This window comes from Halyomorpha halys, unplaced genomic scaffold (assembly GCF_000696795.3).
Source record: "Halyomorpha halys isolate HHAL.00 unplaced genomic scaffold, Hhal_1.1 Scaffold24.1, whole genome shotgun sequence".
Taxonomy (NCBI): domain Eukaryota; kingdom Metazoa; phylum Arthropoda; class Insecta; order Hemiptera; family Pentatomidae; genus Halyomorpha; species Halyomorpha halys.
The window spans coordinates 808471-822592 of record NW_027107648.1 but is presented as its reverse complement, the minus strand read 5'-3'; the positions used below and the strand labels follow the sequence as shown (position 1 = coordinate 822592).

Here is a 14122-nt window from a genome sequence, read left to right as displayed (position 1 = left end):
AAACTGGAAAGTAGTAGCCCAAGATCTAGCAGGCGTGGAGAAGGCTGGTTTGGGCGGCCAAAGATCTGTAGTAAAAAATAATAATATATATATCATGATAAATTAATAATATCATAATAATTATTTAAAGGGCCAAAAAACTCACTTCCGGAGGATTAAAAGAACATGGATAATTATCATCTTTTGATCCATATAAAATATGTCTGAAACTTGCTAGAAAGTTATGTCTTCTACAATCGCTCCAAAGTCCATGGTACACGGAATTCCACCGCTGACATTGCCAGCGATCGACGATCAACCCAAATTGGCTTCGCGATCGACTTGTTGGCCACCCCTGTTTAAATGGTCAAACTTGCTACATCCACAAGTGCAGACAGCTTTCAAGTTCAAACATACCAAACCACACGTTTGGTGTATTACAACCAATATGTGTTACTGGAAAAACACATGGAAATGGGAAGGACATAGTGATCATAATCATGATAGATAGTTGACCGTGGATGGCGTACGAGGAGAAGATGGTTGGGGGTGCTTTCAAAGTGAAACACAAATAAGTTCGTGTAACCTACTAGAGTTTCTAGCCTTCTTCAGGGCTAAGAACAGAACGAGATAACAACCACAGTAAGTATAGAAAATAAAGAAGAAAGTATAAACAGAATAACATAAAATGAATAATTTTACAAAATAGAATTTTTTTTTTTAATTGATAGATTTATTTATTGATAGATATTACAATCTGCCACACAGTTGTGGGGAATAGGTAATAGTGATGAATGATCTCATACATACTAAAATAAAAAAAAAATGAAATAAAAAAAGAAGAAAAATCAATAAATAAATTAAAAAAAAAAAAACTCTTTTAAAATATATACAAACAAAAGAATAGACAAGATGAACATAATCAAGCTATCTGTATGAAAAATAAATAAATAAAATAACATAATGATAAAGTAATATATACAATATTTACACAATCGACCTGAGGATCCCTGAGCCCACTCTATCCCCCACGTGTGTGGGGTAGAGCAGAGCTCAAAAGATCCCAGCGCATCCCTCTCGCCGCATCACTGGTAATGAGCCAGTGGAGGCTGAACGAAATAGAATTAATAAAATGAAGTGAAAAGAGAAGCGGGAAATAATATGTATACCTAGGTAATTGAAAAAGTGGATAAAATAACATAATAGCATTGAAATAAAAATGGAGTTATATAATGCAAAGAAGTATGAACATATTAGTTATTAATAATTTAAAAATTGAAATATAGAAAGAAAAAGAAAATTGAGAGGAAGAAAATATATGTAACAATAATAATTGATAAAGAGGCAAAATATAAGTAAAGTATACCATAAGAAATGAATAGGAAAAAAAATAAAAATAAAAAATATTTTTGAAAACACCTATAATAATATAGTGAACATCACTTATAAAGTGGGTAAGGAAAAAAGGATAAAAGTGAAGAAAAGAAGGGGTGGTAAAATAAAGAAAGGGGAAAGAAAAAAAAAAAGAATAAAACGAACCTAATAGCTTGAAAATCAAACGCCTAATGGATACTGCGCCAGTAACGGCACAAACTCTGACTTAAAAAAACCTTACAAGAATGACTAAATATTTTATAAGAGGAAACGTTACGAGAGGGTAAAAAATAAAAATAAAAAGTAGAAAATATTTAGAGGAAGAAAGCGTGTGAGAGTGTGACGACAAATGGTTATTGGAAGAGTTAAAAATATATACGAACGAACAAATTACCGAATAACGAAGTGCCGGAAGATGACAGTCTCATGGGTATTTAACAACAGTTAAGTAGAGGAAACGTATATAAGAGGGGGACGACAAATGTGTAAGAAAAAGTTTAAGAAGTGCAATAATACGTTAAAAAGTGGGCGGATAAAATAAAATGAATTAAAATAAAAAATAAATATATGTATATATAATCAAATAAACGTTGAGCATGTGATCATTTCAGTGGATAATTTATGATATTATTGTTTTCTACCTCTGTTCTGTTTAGATTTCAAGGTTATAATTTATCAAATGATTTTTTCATTTATGTAGAATAAGAAATAAATATTGTTGAATGCATTAAATATGAAAAACTCTTTTCATGTGTTGTGAAATTTATTTTTTTTTACCAACCAGATGATGTACTCCAGTGAGTATGTATGCAGTTACGAACTAGGTGTCAGATCTTTCTTATTCCTTCGGCAGTCAACCCACGATACATAAGGTGAATTTTTTTGTTATAACTGCAATACTTGGAGCTTTCAACTTACCAATAGAGTTCCGATCAACAACGCCAGTATTAAAATTATGACTGGTAGAATGTATCTGATCCTTTGATTGATATGTTGAACACAATTGCCTGAAAAAAATAATTGAAGAAAAGTTATTAATTATTCATTTGTGCAATAGTTTTTTTAAAATTAATTTTATCTTGTTATCAAATTCAAGCTTGAACTGACCTTGTTTTTTATACTTTTATCTTTTGTTCACTTTTTTTCCTGAAATTTCACCAAGAAAAAAATTGGTGTAATTTTTTTTTTTAATTATAACTATAATTCTGATTTTTCCAATAATATTCTTCAGTGTACAGCATTGAACATGGTGGTTAATCACCCAGTTTGGACCAAAACTAGCTCCATCCAAAATTTAAATTTTTTTTTTTTTATTTTATTATTTATTTATTGTAATTTACAACTGTACAAAATAATACAACAGGTAAATATGTAGTAAATTTAAATTTAAATTCTCAGAAATCTAAAATTACTGAAGTAGTGAAACTACCGTGAAATAATAATGGACGTTACCTCTTTCGATACAAATTACAAAAATTTCTCAAACTGATTGGCTTGCCAGTGGGAAGCATGGGGGTAGGCAAATGGAGCAAGTGGGAGCTGCGGTTCCCCCCTAGATTTTTGGGGCCCAAGGAAAAAATAAATAAAGAAAATAGTGAACTTATTTGGCAAACGATCTCTTACTGGAAACATGATGTAATGAGTGAGATAACATAGTTGAGTTGACATCTTAACGGTTCACAAGATTACCATCATACCTTTGAGATACGTCGATTCTTCGGTAAAAAATGTAAGAATCGATGAGCGTAATTTTTATAGCGTAATAATTATTCGTCATATAATTATCTCTAAAAATAATCGGGAAAACGAATAAAAAAATGCCTTTTTTAGAAGCCATTCTTCCTATTATAACTTACAGTTTACCATTTTAATAATCTTAGAATTTTTGTTAAAAATAAATCAAAGAAGGCAACCATCGTAGAGAGGTCCTTAATATTTTTGCCAGCAATCCCAGAAGGCTGATACACTCATAGCAAACCTTTTCATCTCTTATTATATTTTTGTATTTATTGTGTGTATTTATGTTCAATAATTAAATTTATGCTGGATTTTCAATAATTCATTGTGATTATAGCTAATAAATGTTTAAAAAAGTAATGATTGAATTTTATTAAGTAGGAATAAAATGGTGGGGATATTTCTTGGAATGTAGCATTAAATAGCTTTATTTTACCCAATTTTTCCGAATGAACTTCATATAAATCCAGCATCCAGCATAAACTTAATTATTGAACATAAATACAAAAATATAACAAGAGATGAAGAGGTTTGCTATGAGAGAATCAGCCTTCTGGGATTGCTGAAAAAAAATATTAACGACCTTTTCTACGATCTGTTCCTGAAAAAATTGCTAAATTAGGATGGAGCTTGTATTGAACTTACACGCTTCAAATTTTGTACGGAGTTAATTTTTCAAAAAAAAAAAAAAAAAAAAAAGAACAAGAAAAACTAGGTTTTTACCTACTCTCTTCGTACCGTACCGGAAGTTCAAAACAACATAAAAAGGTTACTCTTTCATAAGGGGTATACATGATGTTGTCTTAAATGTAAAATGTTTTACAATGTTAAATATAATAAGTATAGGTTTGTGAGCAGCCCTTTTTTAAATCATGTTAAATGGTAAATGCTTAAGAGCTCCTTGTGGATTTTCTGAGCAACTTGTTTTATAACCTTTCCTTCCAAAACTTCTTGTTATTGTTTAATTCTAAGTTATGATTAATTTAATTTATTACAACAAGCCTAAATTAAGTGAATAGTGAAAGTTTGGCAACTGAGTGCCTTGTTGATCTTCTAACTTGTAAGGAAGAGAATGTGAGCTTTATTAGTTTTATAAACATTGAAAGCTATACTAATACACAATTAAAACAAACTACGAGCAAGTAACTTAATACAACAAACAAAACGGTGACGAGGTCAGTTGGTTTGTTGCGTGACGTCATTCTCCATTTAACAGATTCTCAACCATGTTAGGGGTATTCATGATCTTTAGTTTAACATGTTAAATAGAAAAAGTTGTGTTAAATGGCGAAATATTTCCTTCTTTTACCATGTTAAAACGATATAACATATAACATGGTTGAGAAACTGTTAATGGTCTGTTAAATAGGGAATGACGTCACGTAACAGGCCAGCTGAGCTCGTCACCATTTTGTTTGTTGTCGTAATCAAAACATAAAAGTATACAACAAGAAGTTTTGGAAGGAATGGTTATAAAGCAAGTTGTTCAGAAAATTCGCTAGGAGCTCTTGTTTATTTAACATTTAACATTACTTTAAATAGGGCTGCTCACAATCCTATACTTAAAACATTTAACATGGTAAAACATTTTACATTTAACACATCATGAATACCCCTGTTATATGCTATATCATTTTAACATGGTAAAAGAAGGAAATATTTCTCTATTTACAAAATTTTTTCCATTCGATTCGCTTTAACATGATAAATTAAAGATCATGAGTATCCCTATAATCTGAATTTTTGGGTTTAGTTTATAATTTCACTGGCAGGTGTCGGGTGGACAAGTAATTTCGGGTTTATGTAATCTGTAAAGTATCGATTTTTTTTTACTTTTATTTTCGATTTATGACGGTATGTAAGGCTAAAATAGGGCCCATTAGGTCACCAAGTAAAAGTTTATTAGTTAATTTATTCCAATTTGGTCCTTTGGGTCACTATAGCCATTTTCGAGGCTACAGTTGTTTTATTTAATCCATTATGCATTACTTGCTTTTATAAAAATATATTTATTATGTTTTTATATGTATATATAAAACAATAAAGGCTAAAAAAGATATTCAGATAATTCATAACTTGTAATAAAACAAAATATCTGTTCCATCAACAATATTTTCAACAGAAAAATTTCGTTAAAAGATTAATGATAATAAATAAATGATAATATTACCAATTTAAAGAATCAGACAAGACTAACATTAAAAAATTATAAAAGTATGACTTACGAGTGGTATGAGTTTCTCGTTCCATTTCTTCTCTCATAGACACGTAAAAGTTCATCATGACTGAAAAAACACATAATAAATACATTATTTATGACAAATACTACACTATAAGTAACCTTTTTTAGGACAAAGACGTTAAATAAAAAACACAAGTATGTATTTTGTGAAGATATATTTAGATAATTTGTGAGTTTCTGAAATCAAGTTATGTTAATTACAAACTATCATAAATTTTGGAGTAGTCCAGTTGTTAATATGACTTTGGTTGGTTTTAAGGTACAGTTCTGCTTGTACTACTAAAATCGTTTTTCGAACTCTAGTAGTAATAGTACATATAAGTTTGTCCATGGTACAATTTTCGGTCACAATTTTCCCATTTTATTTAATAGATTATATTAGTTAAATTTCTGATTTATATTATGAATGGTTTTAGAGTATAAATTTTATAATTAATTTCTTGATTAGGTCCGATTTTATAGTACAAGAGCCCAAGAGGGGAAAAACGGCAGTTATCTCACCCCAATTTTAGATTACTTTAATGAAAACTCTGTATAATTACTAGTCAATAAAAATTGATGAGTCTGCCAACTATAGGTAGGGGGAATCAAAAAAGGCGGCTGTTTCAAAGCTATAAAAAATGTTTTTCATTCGGAGCTCTATATCTTAAAAAGTAGCAACAACAAAAGAAAACCGAAGAAAACATCATTTAAAGAAGAGTAAATTTGCTAAAATATGAGCCCTAATAGAGTTATTTACGTTAAATATTTTTTGAGATATAGCTTTTTAAAAAGCAACGTTTCAGAAAAATGTTGTATGGGACGTAATAAAAGATCAGTAGTTAGTGAATTTACTTTGAAAAGTCTATACCTCAAAAATCATTTGACGTACAGATGTCTATTAGCACTCAAATTAAAGCTAGTTTAATGAGCTATAAAGTAGTTTATGATGTTTATCTTCGTAGGAGTAATAATTTATATGAAATTTGCTAAATTAAATTGGTTTATAGTTGTTCGGATGAATTTTCATTTACCAAATTTTTTATTCATATGTGAATATCATAAAAACTACTACTCCTTCGAAGATAAGTGGCATAAACTACTTTATAGTAAATTAAATTTCCTTTATTTTGAGTGTTGGCAGAAATATGTGCGTCTTATGGATATAGAGATATATTTTTTCAAAAATCCCACATTTTATTCGAACAACTATAAATTAACATTTTGTGAGTTTATTTTGTCAATTATAAAAACCACTACTCCTCCAAAGATAAACATAATTAAATATTTTGTATTAAATTCAACTAGCTTTAATTTGAGCGCTGGCAGACATTTGTTCGTCAATTTTTCATAAATCAAACTTATTGTCCGGACAACTATAAATCAATTTATTTTAGCAAATATTATGAAAACTACTATTCTTACGAAGGTAAAGGTCATAAACTTCTTTATAGTCCATTAAACTAGCTTTAATTTGAGTGCTAATAGACATCTGTACGTCACATAATTCCTGAGATATAGATTTCTCAAAATAAATTAACGAACTACTAATCTTTCAGTAGATTTTTAAGAAATTTTGCTTTTTAAAAAGTTATATCTCAAGAACTATTGGACGTAAATTGCTCTTTTAGGGGTAATATTTCAGCAATTTTACTCTTCTTTAAATAATTTTTAATAGATTTTGTAGTGTTGTTGTTTTTATAGTGTTGGTATAATATGAAAAATTACTGTTTTTTTAAGGTTTCGAAACAGCCGCCATTTTTTATTCCCCCTTTCTATCCTTGGCAGACTCAACAATTTTGACTAGTAATTATACCTAGTTTTCATTAAAGGTCAGGCCTATATATACAAATATTTTAATCGATTACAATAAGTGTTATAAAATATGAATGATATATAAATAAAAAAATTAAACTGTACCGAAACTGCTCACCTTCAGAACGCTCGTTGCACAAGCCGACTGTGGAATATTCCTCAGATCTGCCCTCAGTGCAATTTATCTCCTAGCCGATGACCCCTCCTCCGCTAGATATAGTGACGACTTCATATTCAACAATAATAAACAAGCATTTACAAACTGTCGCCAAAGGTATGCTACCTCATAACTTATGAAAAAATTACCAATTTTTAACATTTTCTGAACAGCCGCGACTTTACCTGCATCAGGTTTAACGAGTTCCTCTCGGATGTAGTGACGTAGCGCCTGCTTGTATTTCCTCTCCTTTACCCTTTACCCTGCCCTGCTTCAGTGAAATCTCTTGGACAGGCATCCCGGTCGCCCCGACAATATCACCTTCTTTCAAAAAAATAACCTCGTATTCACTCCTGAGTCGCTGTCTCCAGCCCTCAGCTTAATTGATTGTTCTGACTTCCTCCGCTGTTGACGTCATTTGTACGTATTACCTTCCATCCTAACCCTCCATTTTCCCTTGCTAATCATAACCGCAGCACCGACCTTCCCTAGCAGGTCATTTTAGGATATCCTTACTATATCCCCAGTGGGTCAACTCAATCTCCGCCTTCCCCTCTACCTCACAAGGTACTACACTTCTCCACAGCTTCTCGTCATTGATAGTGTTATAACTGCCGTTTTCTACCAGGCACCGCACTCCTGCCATCTCTATTATAGACAGACCACCGCTCTTCATTCTCACTTTATAATTCTGAAAAGTCGCCCCTCTGATGGCATCTCCTTCAGATGTCTCGCGTTATCCGCTCTCCAGCTATTCGTCTCCATCTGCCTCCTCTGCTGTCTTGAAAACCTGGGTTCCTTGTCTCTTCTGCTTCTTCTTCGGTTTCTGATGCTCCGGATTTCTCAGTCGTCTCACTTCATGACCTGCTCATCTTCCGATTACTTTTCCATAACAATTGGGCATTGACCTCCATCGGTTCGATCCTTCGGTAAGCCCTCCCCCTTTCTTATCTCTCTTGCCAATTGGACTTTCAGGATTCCTGATAGGAACATCATCCTCGCCTGTACCTGATCCTTGTCCATCACTTTTCATAACTTGTCCGTGATTCGATTGGACCGAGTCGAAAGTTTTCCGGCATATTGCCCACTAGATTGCCTCTTTCATCTCACAAAACATCAAGGTATCCTCTTCTGGGACCCACCTCACCCCTCCATAGGCCTTTTTCAACCTCTCCTTCACCGTATACCAGGGTGTATCTTCATCTGTCCGAATTTGATGGATGAGGATGGACCTCTTTACCCTACAAATTACTTCTTCAACTTTCGCTAACAGGTTATCGGTGGTGTTTGTTCTTAGATCACCTCCTTTCAGAAAGTGGTTCAATTCCCCGGTGAACCTTTTTAGATACGATACTGCTTTCCTCAAATTTTGTGCTGTGGTTGGCTTGATCTTAATCCATTCCAGCGCATTGGCGTGTGCCTACGGCATTGTGATTAACGGTAGAAGTGGAATGATCTCAGCTATCATTGGCGGAATTGGTATTAGTGAGTTATCCTGGGATAAAGTCAGGGCTGGGGGCTGTATTTAGCTATTCTTTTCCATATCTTTATAAGTTAAATAAATATTCATCTGAAACGGAAATTTGCGACGTAGTAAGCGAGGGAAAAAAATTAAATAAATAAAAGAGAGAAAAATTAGTTCTCGGGTTAACTGTTTCCTACGTATCTAAAGGTCCTGGGTTTTGGCACCAGTTAAATATCGCGAATCGTCAAAAAAGGGAAAAGAACGAGAAGTTACTCGTCCAGGTTCCAGTTAAAGAATACTTTATTGATCCTCATATTTCCGCGAGACCTTCGGAGAGAGAGAGTTCACCGTGAGAGGCATTGTGTTTTGGATCTCGCGGAACAATAACAGATAGAACAAGGAGCTTCTCAGAAGGCTTAGGTGTTAGCATCGGGTATATTGCGATCTTGGTGGAAAATATTATTTTGGACTCCCTGAGGATCATACACCATCACCTGCATGGGAATTATCTCGGAGATTATTCATTGTTTTATTTTAATATGTGGACCTGTCGATTTGTGTGTTTTAACTTATTTATTCACTATATCATTTTATTTTATTATTACTATTATTATTTTTTTTAAAAGTTATTTATCCATTCAAGTGTTTCTTGTAACCGGCTTTTTATTATATTTTCCTTTGAATCTATGTGTTAGTATTGTTCTAAAATGTATTTATTTGTTTGTTTTTTGGTAAACTGATCTACTGCTGTGACTATTATTAATGGTCTGATCTCACATTGCTGTCTAATAGTGAATTTGTTTAGCGGGTCACTAGGAGAGGATCTAGAAGGGTGAATGCGGGAGAGTAAATTTGTTGATCGGGTGATTTAAAAATTGTGAAATTGAAGGAACAGAAAAGGGAAAGAAAAAAAAAAGGAATGAATTGGAATATTTGTATTTGATGTATAGACTGAAATTGATTGTAAAAGGAAACTGTAGGGAAAAAAACTGTTTTCTTTCAATTTTATTATACCATGTAATTATATGTAATTTATATATGTCCGATTACGGATTGATTAGCATGCTGTGTGATGTAAGCAACCTGATGTATTTAGGCAGCATAGATGAAGAAAGTATTTCTCTCTCTCTCTCTCTGGATCATGAGATCTCAGTAAATAGGTTATTCTTATTGTTTTAGAGCACCCATTGGCTGGTTTATTAAAGTATATTGGAAACCAATAGATGTTGAAATTAAATTTTATCATTTTCAATAGGAATGTAAATATTCAAATCTAAATAACAAGTGGGACCCGAGGTCAAATGAAATGGAGTGATAATTATCTACTAATGTGTCACGGGTTCGGGCGACCCCTTACTTTTTCCTTATGTTACATAAAAAGTATTCATTATTCTGAAAATCGATTAATTCAGTAATATTATTTGTCTTCGTACTCTATTGGTTTAAATAGGGATACTACGGTCGAAGAATATTAATTGAATTATATAAAATTTCATTAGTTTGAATTTTACTAAGTTTCGTTTTAAACCACTTGTCCGAAAATGCATTTGTCGGCACTTTATGAAAATTAAGAGGTCATTACTTTGACCTTTTTTTTCGTGATGTTAGCTGTGCAACGTTTTTTCAAAAACAGTGTGGTAGTGTGGTAAATCAGACAGTAAAGATACCTAACTCCTTTTGTTTCTTTCTGAGAACACTCTGCCTTGGACTTTCCAATGGAAAGAGGTAGTTATAATGATATACAAGTTATTTTGGTAAAAAGAAAGAAACAAACTTTTTCGTTTGACGTCTCTTTTAAAGAAATAACTTCAGTCCATCCAGTAAATCGGTCGATACACGTTAAGCAACAGGAATATTCTTCAGACAGTGGCAGGGGTGCAATTAGATCTATATGAACAGTGCAGGCAGATGCATCTACAAACAGTGAGAGCTCACAATTAGAATTTGGGTATGTTAATAGAGCTGCACTCCTTTAGGCTTGTTTGCTTTGTTCAAAATCTTCAATAGTTTCTGGTGTCCATGCAATCTTAGTTTTATCATTTTTCCTAGCACCCTAAAGAAATAAGTGAGATTTGCTTAATTACCTGTAGCATGATGTAGATGCCTGCGATAGAAGTTCAACATTCCTAAGTAAGACCTTAGGTTTTTTATAGTTATTGGTAAATTATAATTGACAAACCTCTGCTATGGTTGTTGCTGAGGTATCTTCATTTAAACAAGTTCTTAGGCCTAAAAGAATAGTTGGAATTACTTGGGAATAAGTTCAGTCCATCCAGTAAATCGACCGATTACACGTTAAGCAGTGGGTGTATCCATCAGGCTCCGAAAGGTGAAAAGATTTCTCCACCAGGCATCTCGGCTGGGACAGCGACCAACGGATCTACATAGCCTATAGACACCTGTACTGGCTGGCGAGGCAGGTGAAGGCAGTCGGGAGATTGAGGTACGTCTGGTTCGCTCGAAGGAGAGTCAGATGCCGCCGAGAAGATGGCCAACCTGTTGTCATCATTAATACAGCTGAGGATCTGGAAGCCTTTCACTGACTCCACCCCCCTGGTTACATCAGATTTAAACTTCTATTATTTTGTTATTTATTATTTTCATTACTTGGTCTATTTTTACATTTTCATTATAACTTCTCATTTTCTTCTTTATTTCCCAACTTAAGGAAAAGATTCTTTTTTATAGAAGCTATCAATTTTTTAGTGCATATGAGTTATTTTTTTTCCTTTTATATTTTATAATTAATTTTAATTTTTTTTTTATATATTTTCCAAATACATTTTTACACCTATATCTATTATTTTCATCTTATTTTTTATTTACTCTTCTAAGTAGCATTATTTTTATTTTCAAACCAAGTAAATTATCATTATGTTTAAGTATTTATTTTATTTCAAGTAAATTTTATTTATTATTTCTACATTTTTTTCGATTCAATGTAACATTGTATTTAATTTGTTATTTTTCACTCGGCATATTTTTTTAATGCTTAATGCGAATTTATTGCCTGCATCATTGTATTCAAATAGGAAAATAGTAAATGTACCTTCTCCCTTGATGTTAACCAAACTATCCTTTTCGATTTGCTATCCTTACTCCAATAATAAATTTGAACCATTCCTTACTAGTATCCTAACATCCTGTCATTTTAACTCCCAATCCCTTTCGGCACATTATGACGAATTTCTGGATTATTTCCTCCAAACTTTTTACCACACCAATGCCGTCTCACAAACGTGGCTTAAACCCAATATCCCAACTTCTCCATCTCCATCCCTAACTATACTCTTCTTCGTCATGACCGAATGGACAATACTGGTGGTAGAGTTGCCCTATACGTTCATGACAGTCTGAGGACCAAAATCCTTCTAAAGTCTCCATCCTTTGGCACCCCCATTTGGAATACATTTTTGTTCAACTTACTTCAGGCTCCCTTTTAGGCTTACTTTTCCCTCCTCTGCATAGTCATTTACCGCCCACCTCGAGTCCGTTTTGATGATACATTTGAATCCTCCTTCCTTTCATATATTCCTCTCTTCCAAAACATAATAATCGCAGACGATCTCAACACCTACTTTCTCACAGACTCTCCCGATCGATCATACCTTATGGATCAATTTTCTCCTTAGACCCTTATATTGTTCCCTACCAATCCTTACATCATACTCAGTCCACTGATACCTGGCTTGATGTATTTATTATTGATTCCCCACAGAACCTCCTCCCATTACCTCATAAAAATTTCCTACAATTTTCCCACTCCCTTGCTTATACCAAAGAAAATTAGTTGGTGAAACCTTGATTCCTTAACCATAGAAAACATTGGTTCCTACCTTGATGAACTTTCCCTCTCCTTAGAACAACCTATCTATTCACTTTTATCCATTGACGATATGGTCGAATGCCTATCCTCGAATCTTCTTAAATTCCTAAACCAACATGTTCCTCTTAAAACCCGTACCTTACATAAACGCTCTCTGGCTCCCTGGATCAACTCAGAAATGAAAGAATTAATGAGAAGACGAGATGGGGTCAGAAGACTTACAGGTACCTCCGAAGCCTTACCCAACATCCTTAGGCCACACAATACTTTCACAACATCATATCCATGAGCTCCAAATCCTGTTCATATTATCCAGTCAATCCGGACGAGCTTAATTCCATTTTTACTGCTCCTCTTTCTTCAACAACCTTGAGTGTGACAATTCCTCTTTTCACATTCCTGAAATCCGATTTGATCCTATTAACTTTTATTTCTTAAATGTTTCCCCAGATGCCTTAATCTCAGCATTTCTCAAGTCCAGAACTAATGATTACAGCCCTGACCATATTCCTGTTAAGATCACCAAACTTTGTCTCCCTACCATTCTTCCTGCCTTTCTGCACATCTATAACTTCTCCTACCGAAATTCCGTTTTTTCCAAAGCCTGGAAGCAAGTCCTGGTCCGACCATTGAAGTTCTTCTTCTCCTTTATCAGTTTCCGACTTTTGGCCAATATCCATTATATCCAATTTGGCCAAGCCACTAGAATGATTAGTCCACTCCCTTGTGTGATTTATTAATTTTCTCCATAATCCTTTCCAATACGGTTTTCGCTCTCAGCATGCCACACAATCCGCTTTATTGAAAATATTCCAAGTCCTCCAATCCTCTATAGACAATCATAAAATATCAATTTTAGTTCTTTTTTATTTTCGAAAGCATTTGATTCAGTTAACCATAACATCCTCCTCAATAAACTTCAAAACCTATCCATGTCAAATAGTGTCCTAAAGTGGTTCCTTCCTTTCCTGTCCCATCGTTCCCAAACAGTCATAATTCCTAATAAACCTCATTCTATCCTCTATCTTTCTATCCCCTTCTTATGACACGAGGTGTTTCTCAGGGGTCCTCACTTTCACCAAAACTTTTCTCCATTTATATCAACGATCTTTCTCATTCCATTCACCACATACAATACCACTTATATGCAGATCCTATCCTTCCATCCCTCCGAGATGCTTGAGGCCATCCAAAATATACAAGAAGATATTGAAACCATTAATGCATGGACGTTTAACAATGATTTTAGCCAAAAAACCAAGGCCATTCTTATTGGCTCCAAGCGCCTCCTTCATTCCCTCCCTTACTGCTCTCTACTCTTCCTTAACAATCAACCGATTAACTTCTATCCTACAATAAAAAACCTTGGAGTCACCTTCGACCAACACTTCTCCCGGAATAATCACATTTCCCAAATCACACGTAAATCCATAACTGTTGTACTCAAACAATTCCTAAGATTCCGTAATTCCACACCTCAGAACACCCGTCAGCTCCTAGTATCATCTCTCATCTCCCCCCACTTCGACTACGGTTCCTTAGTCTATG

The 14122-nt window shown here is 33.6% G+C and overlaps 1 protein-coding gene across 1 annotated transcript in view; it reads right to left on the bottom strand.

Moving 5' to 3' along the window:
- LOC106682513 (putative ankyrin repeat protein RF_0381) overlaps nucleotides 1-7290 on the bottom strand; it is a 22158-nt gene extending 14868 nt beyond the window's left edge. Inside the window, exons 1-3 of the mRNA XM_014423413.2 lie at nucleotides 7245-7290; nucleotides 5316-5375; nucleotides 2272-2360 (exon numbers count right to left, since the gene is read on the bottom strand). Coding sequence (XP_014278899.1) covers nucleotides 2272-2360; nucleotides 5316-5373 — 147 coding nt within the window. The 5' untranslated portion in view covers nucleotides 5374-5375; nucleotides 7245-7290. The remainder of the gene's footprint in view (nucleotides 1-2271; nucleotides 2361-5315; nucleotides 5376-7244) is intronic.
- Nucleotides 7291-14122: the final 6832 nt, after the last annotated feature.